This window comes from Phaethon aethereus (genome assembly GCF_964289735.1).
Source record: "Phaethon aethereus genome assembly, chromosome: 13".
In the NCBI taxonomy this organism is placed as follows: Eukaryota; Metazoa; Chordata; class Aves; order Phaethontiformes; family Phaethontidae; genus Phaethon; species Phaethon aethereus.
This window is the reverse complement of record NC_138589.1, coordinates 2473969-2488742: the sequence shown is the minus strand read 5'-3', so window position 1 is coordinate 2488742 and position 14774 is coordinate 2473969. Positions and strand designations below refer to the sequence as shown.

Sequence of the window (14774 nt, the reverse complement as noted above, 5' to 3'; positions counted from 1 at the left end):
AGCGGCGGGAACGGCGTCCGCCATTAACCGCCCCGCCAGGCCGCACACCGTCTGCGCGCCGCCTCACCGGAACCGCCCGCCACACTTCCGGCGCCAACCATAGAGAGGAGTCACTCTGCCTCCCTCCGCACGGGCAGAGGGGAGGGCAGCTGCTCTCTCACTGCAAAGTTTTGTGGCCTCCCTCCCCCTCATTGGCCAGCGTGACGTGGCTCCGCCCCTCCGCGTGATCCGATTGGCCCGGCGGGCGGCGCGGGGGCCGCTGGGAGCTGTAGTCAGTCGGAGCTATCAGAGGGGAGCGGCATGGGCGCCAAGCGGCGCGGGACCGCCGCTCCGCCGCCAGGGAAGAAACGCGGGAAGCGGGAGGCGCGCGCCGAACTCTGCGCTGCCCTCAGGGATGCGGCGCTGCGGGAGCGGGCGGCGGCGGCCTGGGGCCGCGGGGAGCCGCTCCGCCACGGTACGGCCCCCTTCATACCCGTCCGGCCTGCGCGGCGGCGGGGCCCCCTCCTCCCCTCACCGGCGGCATTTACCTTGCAGAGGTGGCGGCGGTGGAGCCGGCCCCATTCCGGCACGGCGTCATCCGCAGTTTCCTGGCGGGACCGGCCTTCGCGGAGGCGCTGCGCGACGAGTTGCTGGGCCTCGGCTTCCGCGGGCGGCGCAACGACCTCCTCTCACTGCGGCAGGTAGGCGCCGCGCCGGGCCGGACCGGGCCGGGCTGGGCCGGGCCGGGCCGCGCCGCGCCGCCCTAACCCCTTCCTCTCTTCCATGGGCCGCCGCAGTCCGAGGAGCTGGGGGGAAGGCCGGAGCCCCACGTCGCCGCGCTGAGGTAAAGCTCCGGCTCGGCGCTTTGCCAGCCCCGGCTGCGCCCGCTTGAGGAGGGGAAAGCCCTGGCTGATCCCCTGGGGAGGCGAGGGGCTGCAGGGTGGGCCGGGCGGCGCTCGGACACCTTCTGCCGCGGTGGTCAGGCCAAAAACCGGCTCTGAGGTGCTGAATCAGGGGTCGTGGCCCCCTAAAGTCAGTTAGTAGTTTTCCTCTGAGTGGTGCAGGCTGACTCTGCCCTCGTGTTCCTGTCACTTCTGAAATGCTTAGCTGTCCCCTTCACAAGTAGCTTCACGCTTGCTGCTGGTTGTTGGCCATGCTGTGAGCGCTGGGCTGTTTTCCTAGTCAGCTCCTGTGTGCTTCTACACGGAATACTCTGTCACCGGCAGCAACAGCACCTTTAACTGTTTAAATAGGTGGAAGGGAGATAACAAATTAGTTTAGGTTATGGTGATATGCTTTATAATACGAGAGGACACTTACCTTGCGCTTATCTTCTCAGGCATGCTCTGTGTGAAGAATTCCGAGCGTGGCTTTCTGCTGTGACCCAGATTGAGCTGGAGCCAACTATTGACATCTCCTGTGCTAAATATGAATATACTGGTCAGTCTATAAGTGATCCTTTCCCTAAAGCTTCTGTGGGTGTGTAGGAAACGAAATATCTACAGAATGCCTAATTACATAACCCACCAAAACCACTGTCTAGTTCCAGAGGGTCCTAGAAGCTATCAGCAGCAAATCAAAGTCTCAGAAAACGAAGTACAAATTATGGAAGAACTGTTGCTGTAGTTCCGTTGCTGATGGCTTTAACTGGGCCCAGTGCTGTTGCAAGCCCCCGCCTTTTCAGAGATGTTCAGCCCATATTTGTGTGCCTGCTTCCATGCAAAAGGGTGACGTGTTCAGCTTCCAAATGCTACAGTTGAGTTTGTGAAGTCTGATGCTAAAACATCACCTTGGAGCGTCCAGGTTACAACTGCACCTATCCTTTTAGTCATGGAAAATCACTGTAGGAAGGGGAAAATTTTTACTGCTCTCAGCTCTACTTTTTAAGTCTTTTACACAACCAACTGTTGGTCCAGCTTTTCTGCTCCCAGGGCTCCCCCTCCCCTCTGTTCCAGCAACAAACCTACTCAAAGGGCAGTCCTGTATTTAGGAATGAGAGTCTGAACTATTATTTACATCAGGGATCTTCATCCACTGTGCCCAGTAACAGCCGCGGAGGGGTGGATTACAAGTTACAACCGCCTGTACCTTCAGAGTGGGATAATCTGCCAATTGCAGTACCATCCCACAGAAGTTAATTTTGCAAATTTTGGGCTGGTGATGCTGACGAGTGAAAATACAGTTCTTGGAAAGGGTGTGGTTTTTTGCATTGTATCCTTGGGGCGACAAAGCTGGGAAGCAGTTATTGGAATGAATCATCTGTGTACTGGAAAGGGGCTACTGCAGCAAAACCTGTGTAATTGCAGATGTCTTGCTGTGCCACGACGATGAGCTGGAAGGTCGGAGAATTGCTTTCATCCTGTACCTTGCCCCACCCTGGGAGAAAAGTGACGGGGGAACGCTGGACCTGTATAGCACAGATGGTAAGCGCTGGGAGCTCAGCCTCAGGGGGCTGAAAAGGATGAAGCTTATGCACCCCTTGCAGCTGCTCTCTCCTCAAACAGTACAAAGGAGATAAGGAGTTTCTCCCTTGTCCAAAGAAGCTGATGTATACATAAAATTTGCATCTTAGAGATGGGCTGTTGCAGGCTTTGCAGACAATGCTAATGGGTGACAACAGAGGAACAGGAGAAGGCAATGAAGAGGGGAATCCTTTTTTATCATGTTTTTTCAAGGGCCAAGAGTGGAGACAGGATGGAAGCAATGCCAGTAACTGTGCTTGGAACTCTGAAGTGATGGAGGTAACTTCCCGTTCCAGCTACAGAACTCCACTGATTCCTCATCAAACCCTTGCTCTGGGCTCCATCCCTTATACCCAGGTGTCTCGCCAGTCACAGTGTCATGAAGTTGGAAAGAAATGGCAGTTTCTAGTGAGTTCAAGTTCATATCTTAACCAGAGTATGTTTTTTTCCTCCTCAGAACACTTTCAGCCACAGCAGATCGTCAAGTCATTAGTGCCTTCGTGGAACACACTGGTTTTCTTTGAAGTATCTCCGATCTCTTTCCACCAGGCAAGGAGCTGTCTCTTGTTCATTTTTTGATTCTCATTGTTGTGGTTATTCACTATGTGTGTTATTACAGTCCTGATGGGGAGGGAGGAGGGAAAGGGAGAAGTGTGGGTAGAGTGGATACTCATGCTAAGTGCTGCATGTTAAAGGCAGGGCTTCAAGGAGGACAAGAACTGACAAAGCCAACTTTAAACTGTCAGTCTAGCTTCATCATTGTGGGGGAAGAAAAACTTCCATTTCTATTTTGTTTTGCTATCCTGGCAAGCCACTGCTGTCGATTTGGCTGTGGTAACAACAGAGATTTTTGTTCGTTTGCTTGTTTTAAACTAGCTTACATGTTTCACGCAGATGCCATGACTTTGCTCCAGATGAGCTTCTCAGCACATCACTTTGCCAATGCAGATGCACTATGCAGATACAGCTTTACCCCCTCTATAACATAGATGTAGTGCAGTACCCTACAGTAGAAATGCTGATATGGTTAAGTAGCACTTTGTGGCACTTACCAGAAGCAAGATGCCTGGTGACAGGATGAATAGTCTTTGGAACGGCATGATACAAACACCTGGCTGAAATCTGGAAAACTCCTGTGTACTTGAGAATACCACGGACTGTACAAACAGGGCCAAAGAGCAGAAGGGTGGAGAGGAAGAAGATAAGTGATGTAGGTTGGGCATGTCCTCACCAAGACTGCTTAGGGTTTTATTTTTGTGTCATTTATGTCTTACAATTCATTAACAGAAGTATTTACTTGGTCACCACTGTAATTATTTTCAGGTAGGGCTTTAATCTTGTCATCCATGTTCCACTTTGCCTTGTAACCTGGAACACCTCTAAATCATGCAAGGAAAGGGCCACTACAGCTCTGTAACAATCAGTAAGAGCCAAGTCCTTTTCAGGAGGGACTGTTTTTCTTCCTTCTGTTCCATCAGACTGTTCTAAAAACCAAAACAAACAAACAAAAAAACCCAGCGCAAAGTCTTTATATGCTGTTCAGAAATTTACAGTCTGTAGCTAGCAACCAGGGGATGGCGTTCCCTTCCCACTGCGATTACACTACAGCATGTGAAATTGTTCAGTTTAGACCAATTTACCTCAGCATGCAATTTGATGAAATCAGGATTTAACAGTGACCATCACTGTGCAAAAACCAAGGGTTTCCACAGGTTAAATGCCAGGATAGAGGGGTTGCCCTTAGTCTGGTAGGTAGACCTTTAATCCAGAGCCAAAAGCATCAGGCAAATGCCCTACATGTTGTATTACAGCACTTCTTAGAAATTAAAAGACAAAAAAGTAGACCAATACAGTCTGCTGTGGCCCACAGATGCTCAGTGTTTCCCGAGTTTCCAGATTAAGTTGCGACAGCCAATTTTTGCAGCCTGTGATAGCTGGTTCTTCAACAGAACAAATGGTAGAAAACTAAAATACCATTACTTTTAATAAGAGAATGACTCAAAGCTCTCAGAGAGAGGGAATGGATTCTGCTGGGAGCTTGGAGTAAAAGCTTGGACTGGGATTCTGGAAAACCTACAATGGACTTGAGCATCAAAGTTGTCTTTAAGAACTCTTTCTGTAAGCCAAGAATAATCCAGCCTGGTCTTGCCCTTGTCTGACTTCTCTGTGTATGCAGTAGGCTCTCTGGAGTCAAGTCCATCTCCTGTGATGAGTCTACGTGGTACCTGTTGCAGCTGGTCCTTAAATGTTTTGTAGTCTAAATAGTAACATGCTGCTCAACATTGTTCCAGGTGTCAGAAGTTCTGTCTGAGGAGAAGTGCCGCTTGTCAGTGAGCGGCTGGTTTCACGGCCCGTCAATAGTCAGACCTGCACGCCACATTGAAGTTCCCTTGCCGAGGAGCCCGCACATCCCCTATGATGTGAGTGACAAGCCTATAGCTGCCTATCTGCATTTCTGTTTCTTTCATGTCCCTGGAATACCTGCTATGGGATGCACTGATGCTTGAGGATGCTTTAATCGTTAATTTTTGATTTTTTTTTTTGTTTGTTTGTTTTTTTGTTTCCTGTCCATAAGTTCATAGCTGGTTTCTTTCTCGTATACCTTGTCTCTCTTTCTTGACTCTGTACATTCTGCATACCTATAATAGTGCAGAGAATGCAGCAAATACTTCTGGTGCAATTAAAAAAAAAAAACCCCAAAACCAAAAAAACCCAACCTAAAAAAAGAAAGGAAGGAATGGACTGTGTGTAGGGAGGAATTCAGCCCTGTGGCCAGCTGGGTAAGGGGGAAGCAGGGAATCCTTTTTTCTTTTGCAAATTCAGCATTCAAATCTGTTTTCCTTCCAGCATGAAATCTTGTACGAGTGGATCAATGTCGTTTACTTGGACATGGACTCCCAAGCTCAAATCCAGGAGGAATTTGAGGAGCGATCAGAAACTCTCCTGAAGGATTTTCTTAAGGTGAGCCCAGTGGTTCAATCTGATGTGGTCTGCCAAAACAGGTCACAAGGCTGGGACGTACAATGTGTCATGCAGGCTGGGAAAGGGCTTGCTTCTATGGCTGTCAACTAAAACACCTTCTAGTTCCACTCCCTAAAGGAAAATGGACCAGATGGCCTCCAGAGGTCCCTTCCAACCTCAACCATTCTGTGATCCTGTGGATGGATCCCCTCTGCCTGCCTCTGCACTGCTGCATAGGGACTCACCACAAAATTTGCTTCAACATTCTTGTTTCCTGCAAGAAGCAAAGCAGAAGGATGGAATCAAATGCATCTTCCCTGCTTTATAGCCTTGTGGTGGCCAAAGTGTCCTTCCCTGCCCCTCAGCCTCTCACAGCACTTGGGGAACTCGACCCGTTTGTAACACAAATGACCCATAATGGTTTTGCTCTTACTTGGAAAGCTTTGCTTCTCAAGGCTAATTTACCTCTGGTTTAGTAGGCATCCGTATCTCAGTGAAACTGCATTCTCACCCAGCAGATAATCGAGCAGCATTTGGTCCTGTTGGTCACTGGCATTGAAAAGACGTGATGCCCACCCAGGCTATGCCCCTCAAGTCAGCAGTCCTTAGGAGCCTCAAACAAGTTAGAGAGAAAGTTAAGAGTGCCTTATCTGAGAGCAGAGGATGGCCACTTCTAGCACACCAAGGGAGCTAAGTGTTAAAGTTTCTGCACTATCTTTCTCTCCTAGAAAGAGAAATACCAACTACTCTGTGAAGCTTTGGAGCAGACAGATATCCAGTGGAGTCGCCGGGGGCCTGCCCATAAAAGGTGGGGAATAACAGGGCCCTGCACCTATTGACCAGGCCAAACAGGAACTGCCGTGAGGCTGCACTGGTTGATGCCGCCCCCATGGACATGGTCCTCGTTGGTTCTCCAACATGGAGTTCTACCTGCTGATACCTGTGCTGTCTTTCAGAATCTATGAGACAGCAGAGGAAGACAGCCTCCCTGATGTCCTGAAGAAATTCCTGCAGTTATTACGCTCTGAGGCCTTGTTTTTACTGCTTTCCAACTTCACTGGCCTAAAGCTGCACTTCCTGGCTCCCTCTGATGAGGATGAAGGTGCTGCGGAAGGAAGAGCAGCAGACACCGCTGGGCACAGCAGTCCCAAACCTGAGCAGGAAGAGATTGAACAACACACTGACAGCAATCCCCATCAGCCAGACCAGCCTGAGAGCATCCCCAAAGCTCAAGACGGGGAGATGCAGAACAGTAAGTCGAGCAGCAGCAGCAGTGTAAATGGACTTGAGCAGAATCCTGGTATTAAGGATGACAGCAGCAGAATTCCCAGTCATTTTCATGGAACTAGGATTTCTTTAACCTTGTATTGCAGCCAGCACAAGGCATCAGCACAAACATGAGACTTGAAGCATGTCAGATTGGCTATCCAAAATAAACAACGATCACAAAAGAATTTGGAATAAAATTAATGCCTAACTTGAAGATACTGTTTTGAATGGACCCAAGTCTTAAGGGTGGGACTGTTAGTTAATTGGCCGATAGTCTTTCGCTAATAGTTATGTGGTTTCTACATCCACATACTCCCGCTTCATGTAAAGTACATTCTCATATGAGAGACCAAATCAAAAGGAAGAAAGTGAACAGATTGCAAGTAAAGATAATTTTAGACTTAGAGAACCAATCCCTAAAACTAGGATTTAACCTTTCAGAAAATGCTGCCAGCCTAAATAACCACTTAGTTGTCAGCAATGAGATATTATTGCTATAAAAGATTAATTTTGGATTCATCGATTGGTGCTGTTTATTTAAAACAGTGGCTTTGAAGTTTAAGGGTAGAATTTTTGAAAATGTCCATCTTGCACTGTCAGACAAGTCAGTGGATGCTAGAATAAAAGATAATGAAAACCCAAGTCTTACCAAAATCCCACTGGAACACTTTTCTGGTACAAAGGCTTGTTTTTTCTGATTTTGCCTCTTCTATCTGCCACATTCCTGCTGTATGATTCTTAAACTTGCATATGAGGAGGGCATAGTTTGGGGCTGCACAAATTGAAAACTAAGCTAAAGCCATGAGGAACAACAAAAAAAAAAAAAAAAAGGCTTCCCCAAATTCTGACATACCTCCTGGGACGGCACATGAAAAATGAGTTCAAAAGCAATATCCTCCTTAGCTGAAGCACCTGGTAGTTTCAGTGTACTTCCATACTTCCAGAGCAGATGGGTTGCTCTTGAGGTTCAGAGCTCTGCTGTAAATCCAGAGGGGGGACAAAAAAAAAAAAAAAAAAAAAAAAAAAAAAAAGAGGAAGAACTGGGTAAAGGAAAGCACATGATAGCTGGGACCTGTCAAAGAGCAAATCTTGACCCCACTTCTCCATGTTGTTCAAAGCACATAACTTAGAGTCGCCTCTAGAAAAAGAAGTTAGTGTGAGATTGGTGGTTTTACTTTGTCTTCCCTTTACACTTTGCTGGGGCTGGCAAGGACAGCTCCACCACGGCGTGGCAGTGCAGGGGCTTGCCCCCTCCATGCCTTGAGCTCAGCAGGCGTCAGCTATTGCACAGCCTTACAGTTTTCCCTGGCTTGCTTGTTCCCTCTCCTAGGCGCGGGTACCCCTCTGTGCGAGGGGGAGCTGAGGCGCTGGACCCACGGGCACTATACTCTAGTCCATGACACTCAAGCAACAGAATTTGCTCTCGACCTGCTCTTCTTCTGTGGTTGCGAGGGTAAGTGGACAAAAGAGAGGCGTCAGTCTCCTTGCCAGGTTTGCATAAAGGAAGGACTTCTGCATCCTCAGCAGTGCCACAATAGCCAAAATTTCCTCCTTTTTTCCTACACAGGAGGACTCTGTAGACTTTGTCCTAGTCCTCGCTTGTGCGTGAGCCCTAGTTTCAGTAGTTCTTAGGGAAAGATTTGGGACTGTGGCCTTGGGATCGGCTTTGCCTTTTCCTGCCGGAGCCGGGAGGTGGCGCTTGGGCAGAGGGAAAGGCTGCGTCTCCCAGACATTTCCTGTCGCTAAGCTGCTGGGCGGGCATGGTGGAGAGCATGGTGGAGGGTTGGGTGGCCAGAATACCTGCTGAAAGTGTGCCATTTTACTCCTTTTCTCATCCAAATTATCACCATGCCTCCAATGCACAAAGACCAGTGTTTTCAAAAAGTTACTGTAGGCATGTCTAGGCATTTTAGGTTGATTGCTAGTTAGATAGCAGTGAAAACAAAAATCTAAACAATAAGCATTTTGGACTAGCTGAGTCCAGAACACACAGCTGAAACCACCTGGCACATGCTGGTAATTATACTGAAAGTTTTTTGTATATCTGCTAAGGCAAAACTTCTACATGTGAGGAGCAGAGAGCCAAGCAACCTTAAATGGCCCATCTGTGGTAAAAGGCAAATCCAGTACCTTTGCTTCAAGTTGTTTCTGAACAGAAGTAAAAGAGATAGACTGGCAGGAGGTAAACTGGGGATCATCTTGTATCCAGTAACTGTGGGGAGTGGGGTGGAAAACCAGTGTCTCCGGGAAGTCTATGTGGAACCTGGACAGTGTTGAGCTTTCTAAGAATCTCTCTTTTCTGTTTTAAGACTGGGATCCAGAATATGGTGGCTTTACTTCCTACATTGCTAAAGGTGAAGACGAAGAGGTATGGACCTCAGTTGCTAGCTGCAAATTAGATAAAATTGTTTAGGGTGGAGAGACATAATTATGCTTAGTCATAATGCTAACATACTCCTGAGGGTGCTCGGTATCGCACTGGAGCCTTCCTGCCTGAATTACCACTCACGGGCATAGCTCTGGCTTCAGCTTCAGGAGGCTAGTGTTCACCGCAGAGTTTAAAGCCTCGACAGTGCCTAATACCACCTGGACCTGTGGCACGTGGGAAGCCTCAGAGGGGCAAGAGATAATGCTTTTCCAGGGAAGTGCTGTTTACTAGAGTCACATTCAGTGTCGGTACTAGTGACAGTGCTGAGCAGTCATACTAATAAGTCGAGAATCCCTTACTGCCTTAATAAATGCCTCAGGTTAAGGGGTGTTAAAACAAAAATAGTAACATAGTTCATTTTCTAATACCAGACCTTTTTCCTGACTAGCTTTTGAAACTGTGGTGTTTGTTTCTTCCTCAGAATGCTATCAAAAGCCATTTTTGTGAAACTAATTTCCTGTCTTACTTTTTGTGTCTTCTAGCTACTGACAGTGAATCCAGAGGACAACTGCTTGGCCTTAGTTTATAGAGACAAAGAAACTATGAAGTTTGTGAAATACATCAACCATCGCAGCTTGGCACGCGTGAAAAAGCATCCGAACAGAACAGGATTTTGGGATTTTTCCTTTGTCTATTACGAGTGATGGGGCAGAGTGTAGCCCTGGTCTCACAGAAAATAGCAGTGGGCAGATTTCTGTCCAGGCGGTCAGCTGGGGCCTAAGCCCAGGCAAACTTTTCTGATGCTAATTCCATCACAGCGTACACAAGCTGTACCCTACCACGGGGAGTCCAGGTGACTTTTTTTATCTGTACAAACAGAAATCCAGTCTTTTCCTGAGTTCATTGTAAAGCACTCTTGACTGCTTTCAGTGCTGCGTGGAGGGGGTCATCGTCACACAACTCTTGCAGCTTTCCAGCTGTTCTCTTATGGAAGTAGCACGGGGGTGTGCATCTCTAACCTGTCGGGGTAAAAATTACAATTGTACATTGCCCCAGGCTCATGACTGATATTATTAAAAAAAAAAGGGGGGGGGGGAAATGGGTCAGTTAAATGCTTCAAACACTGGTTGGGCAAGTTTTGTTACAAAATGCCCAAGACATTTTCTTGAGGCTTAACTGTGTTCACTGTTTGTAGAGGCAGAAATAACTACGCTGCCATGGGAAATGGGAGGTTTTTCCAGCTGCGCAACTCTGTGGAATTGGGAAGGAAGACAGCAAGGCTAGAAAGCTGCTGGCACTGAGAAGGACCTGGCACTGTAACAAGGAGCAGGACTTTATTATGCTAAATGCTGTGCAGGCAGCCCCAGATGCAGCCCTTTCTCCAAAGAATTTACAAGCTAAACAGATGAGAGACCTTCTCCTGTGTCCTTCTCTACTTGGGTGGATAGCTCTCTGCTTCAGCTGTGAAAGGGTTGTGGCTTCAGCCTCAGAACAGGGGCAGGGGGCTGGTAACTCACCTCCCCCAGGCTCGTCAACCACAGGCAGTTGGAGGGTCGCCAACAGCATGACCTCACAGCATGTTAGTTTTGTCCTGGGGTCTGCTAGGCTCCAACATGGCTTCTGTCACTGGAGATAGGCTCGGGTCTTTCCAGGTAGCAGATATCCAGCTCCTGTGCTAAAACAGCACAAGAAGGGTGGTGCTCTGGGTGCAGTACCTCCCCGCTGCGCACACTCTCAGCACTGCTCACCTGCCCTACGTTCACCGCGAGCAGGGCTGTGCCAGCCTGTCACCTCGAGGTGTCCAGCCCACCAGCGGGTGCTGTTGCAGAGACATGCTGGTGGCTTCAGGAGGCAGCCAGGCTGCAGAACACCCTGCTGCAGGCACGGCCCTGGCCTGCACGTGCTTGCCTGAAACTTTTCTTTGGCAATGAGCAGGCACAGGTGTACTTTCAGCTCATCCCTGCCAGACAGTGTAGGCCGTGGGCTTTGCAGTGAGCTGGGCAGAGCGTGCACGTTTCACTCCTCCTGCCTCTCCCAGGTTAGGAGAGGGTAGCTTTGGATTAGAGTCTGCTGCTTCACCAGTGCCAGGCCTGTTGTTGAAGACCACTGCAGCAGTGTAAGACCACAGCTGGCGGCAGAGGAGCAGTAAGCTCAAAAAAAGGCTACCTGCGTTGGCACGTGTACACTCTGCACGCGGGACGTCCTTTGGGCATGCCTTCATGAGAATACAGGAGCAACAACCTTCAGGTGTGACCCCAACACAGAAGGTTCGAAAAAAGAACCACTGAAGCATAAAGCTGCTGCCCTTGCTTTCAAAGTGAAAGGGGCCTCAGCCCCCGCTGATGCCAGAGCAAGGGGAGAACACAGCCATTTAGAGCGTGATGTGTGGTTTCAGCGTCTGTCCGGTCCCAGACTATAAGCAGTTGCTCGGGTCTAGCTATTCCCTCCTGCGCTTTAGGGCAGGAAGGACAGCCGGGAGGTGGTTGCTCCAAGCTGCTAATGTGAGATCGACACCATCTTGTTCATATTCTGACTCGTCTCCCTAAGCTGGCTTCTCTGTGCACTGACGAGACTTTCTTGCTCGGTTGTAATCTATTTTAATCTGGTTTATGCTGCTTACAAAAACAAGGGGATGAAGCTAGAAAAAAATCCTGAAGTGAGGACAGGACTGCCTTCTTTGTGAATCATTGGTTTCTGAGGCATTCTGCTGCCTGTCAGGGCAGCAGTTCTTCTCTGGGAGAAAGTAGTTCTTATTCGGAGCTGCTCCAGTAGAAAGTGACAAGTAATGGAGGTTTCAAAGAAAAAAAAAAAAGAGCAAAATTATTTTTTGAACAAAGGTGACAGTTACCACAGCTATTCACAGCATAGCTGGCTAGGCAAAGTTGGGAGTAGCTGCTTTGTTAATTAAAAGTTACTTATTCTACTGCATTGTGAGTCTAAGAGTGTGCTTGGTAGATCTTGGAACAGCCTCCCAGAAGACTGGGAAGAAGCTGGGCTCTGAAGCTTGCTGCTTTTTAATAATAAATAATACACTAGAGGGCATACCAGCCTCTACTTGAGCAAGCCTGTATCTATCTGATCACACAAGGAACCACCCTTCTGCCTCCGGTGACTGAGATGAAGTAATTTAAGAAGCCAAACTTGCAGTTAGCATTCAAAAATTTAAAAATCAACACGTCTGTGCTCTCCCACCTTTCCCGTTAGGTTCCGAAAGCCAAAGGCAGCCCCGCGCGCAGCTGGCATTGCAAGTACAGGGGAAGGACTCCGCTCGCCGAAATTTCAAATTACATGAGCTGCTGAGGGAAAAGGGGTTTTCATTTAGGCTCCATCGATAATGGGAGCCCTCTCCCATTATCTTGCTGGATACAAATCTGTATTTACAATTGGGGGTAGCTGCTTGCAAAGTGCTCTGATCATTATGGAAAGGAATATGAATATGAAATATATAATACTTACTTACCTACAAAATGAGTAAAAGCAGGGCAAGATAGAAAAATAGGATTGAGAACAGTAAGTGAGCAGAGCTGTGGAGGGTGAGCAACAGAGAACAGAAACTTCATACCAGGCAAGATGGTCACACGCAGACATCGATCAGCTCAGCTGTATGAGGACACACATTTCCCACCAGCTGACTGCACCTCCAAAGCCTGCCATTTGATTCAGGGTACCAGCAGCTTTCCATTACTGAAGCGCTGAGTTGTTCAAGTACTTCACAACAAATATTTTAGGATTTGGCGATTATCGGGTTGCCAAGTAGCTGAAAACAGGAACAATTCAATAGGGAGCAAGATAAAAGTTTAGCTGTAGAACAGACTGAAGGAATGGTTTTGGCATTCATAAACATGCACGAAAAGTTCTGACATTGGGTATTCAGTGAATTAGTATTAAGATAAGCAGCAATCCACAGGACTTGAAGAAACAGGGGCGAAAATCAGATAACCTATTGTCAAGTGTCAGTTCCAATTGTTTTTTTTTTAACTCCGAACTGGAACTTTAATTAGGACATTGAAAATCACTTTTACAGAGGTCCCTCTGCAGTGGGCGCTGAGCCAGCACGGTGCTTCCGCAGCGCGTTTCCCAGGCAGTGAAGGGAAGTATGAGGAAGGCTCCAGCCCAAACTAACATTTCAGGCAGGCACTGAAGTGCCCCAGCAGGGCAGGACAGTGGTCTAGACCCGATCCCCAGTGCACGTACCAAGGCGTGGTGCTGTCTAAGCAGCCTTGCCCAAGATTTTTTTAGCAACATGCAGCTCTGCTTGTGTGGCTTCAGAGGTTATTCTGTACTTGACGCAGGTTTAACCTGCTGTGACCAGTTCCCCTCCCATACGGGAGCCCAGTCCTGGGCTGAATCATACCAGTGCGGACTGTTTGCCACTGATCTCCTGGTGCAGGTTCAGCTTATGTCAGCTCGCTGCTGTGTGCCAGCCGAGGGCTGCTTTATTCCAACAGGCAACTGCAAACCCGGTATTGCTTCAGCTTACGGGGCATGGATTTTACATTTGGCAAAGATAAAAGTTGTTTTTACGGGAAAATAAATGACAAATTTGTTGTCAGAAACTTAGCCAGGGGAAATCAGCCTTATCAGAGGTCTGGACTGTGACCGAAGGACTGACCTCACTGCCAAGAACAAAACAGAGCTGGGACTGGAAGTGCCTGTGTAGCCCTGAAAATCAGGGTGATGGGAAAGCTGCTTGCTGAGCAGAGCCACTCTCTTATCGTTGAATGGACTACATCGATGTAAGCAAGCAAGCATCGGGATTTTGAACATACAGAACGAGAGGTTGAAACAGTGGGAACAGGTACAGCAGGTGGCAGAAAGCCCAGCACTTATGCCAGGAGACTGTTCCATAATCAAGTCTTAAAAGCTCATTGCTTAGAACAGCATGGGTGGCTCACCACCCTTTTACCGAGGAGCTGGATTTGCCTAACAACCAGGTTCTTAGAAGGATTCAAATGAGCTCCTGCTGCAGATGTGAAGTGACAGAGATCTGTGCTTTTGGCAGCGCAGGTCTCCACACTGAAGGGGCTGAGGCAGCAGTGGCAAGGGACCATTTGGGGGGGATTAAAACACATTGCAAGAATTACGTTCCCCATTCAACTGGCTGTATGCTTACCAGTTGCTCTGTAATAAATGGTGGGCTGCTGGCTTTAATTCAGTATTGGGTTTGCGTGGCAAGGCTTTGCTAGCGGCGGGTGCTGCAGGGGTGGCTTCTGTGAGAAGCTGCTAGAAGCTTCCCCTGTGTCTGGCAGAGCCAGCGCTGGCCACGGCCGAGCCCAGCAGCGACGGTGGCAGCGCCTCTGGGGAACGGAGTTAAGAAGGGGAAAAACGGGCACGTGGCACTTGCAGCCGGAGAGAGGAGTGAGAGTGTGTGAGAGCAACAACCGTGAAGACACCACGCTCAGTGCGGGAGGGCTCCAGGCGCCCGAGCCGAGAAGCCCACGGTGAGGGGCAGGCTGTGCCCCCGCAGCCACGGGGCTCCGCGCCGGAGCAGATCTCCACCCGCAGCCCGGGGAGGACGCCACGCCGGAGCAGGGGCAGAGGGTGAGGAGTCCTCCCCCTGAGGAGGAAGGAGCGTCAGAGACAACGTGTGATGAACTGACCACAGCCTCCATTCCCCATCCCCTGCGTCACGCAAAGGGAGGAGGGAGAGAAAGCAGGAGTGAGGTTGAGCCCAGGAAGAAGGGAGGGGTGTAGGGAAGGTGTTTTAAAATTTGGGTTTAGTTCCCGTTATCCTC

General features: G+C 48.8%; 1 protein-coding gene across 1 annotated transcript; it reads left to right on the top strand.

Annotated features, from left to right (window-relative positions):
- Positions 1-300: 300 nt before the first annotated feature.
- On the top strand, positions 301-9743 carry OGFOD1 (2-oxoglutarate and iron dependent oxygenase domain containing 1; the record flags this gene model as incomplete). Its single annotated transcript, XM_082005501.1, has 13 exons — positions 301-454; positions 535-680; positions 777-823; positions 1319-1419; positions 2286-2402; positions 2899-2990; positions 4733-4861; positions 5289-5402; positions 6131-6210; positions 6359-6654; positions 8002-8124; positions 8981-9039; positions 9582-9743. The coding sequence occupies 13 exons, from the start codon at positions 301-303 to the stop codon at positions 9741-9743; spliced, it is 1620 nt and encodes a 539-aa protein (XP_081861627.1).
- Positions 9744-14774: the final 5031 nt, after the last annotated feature.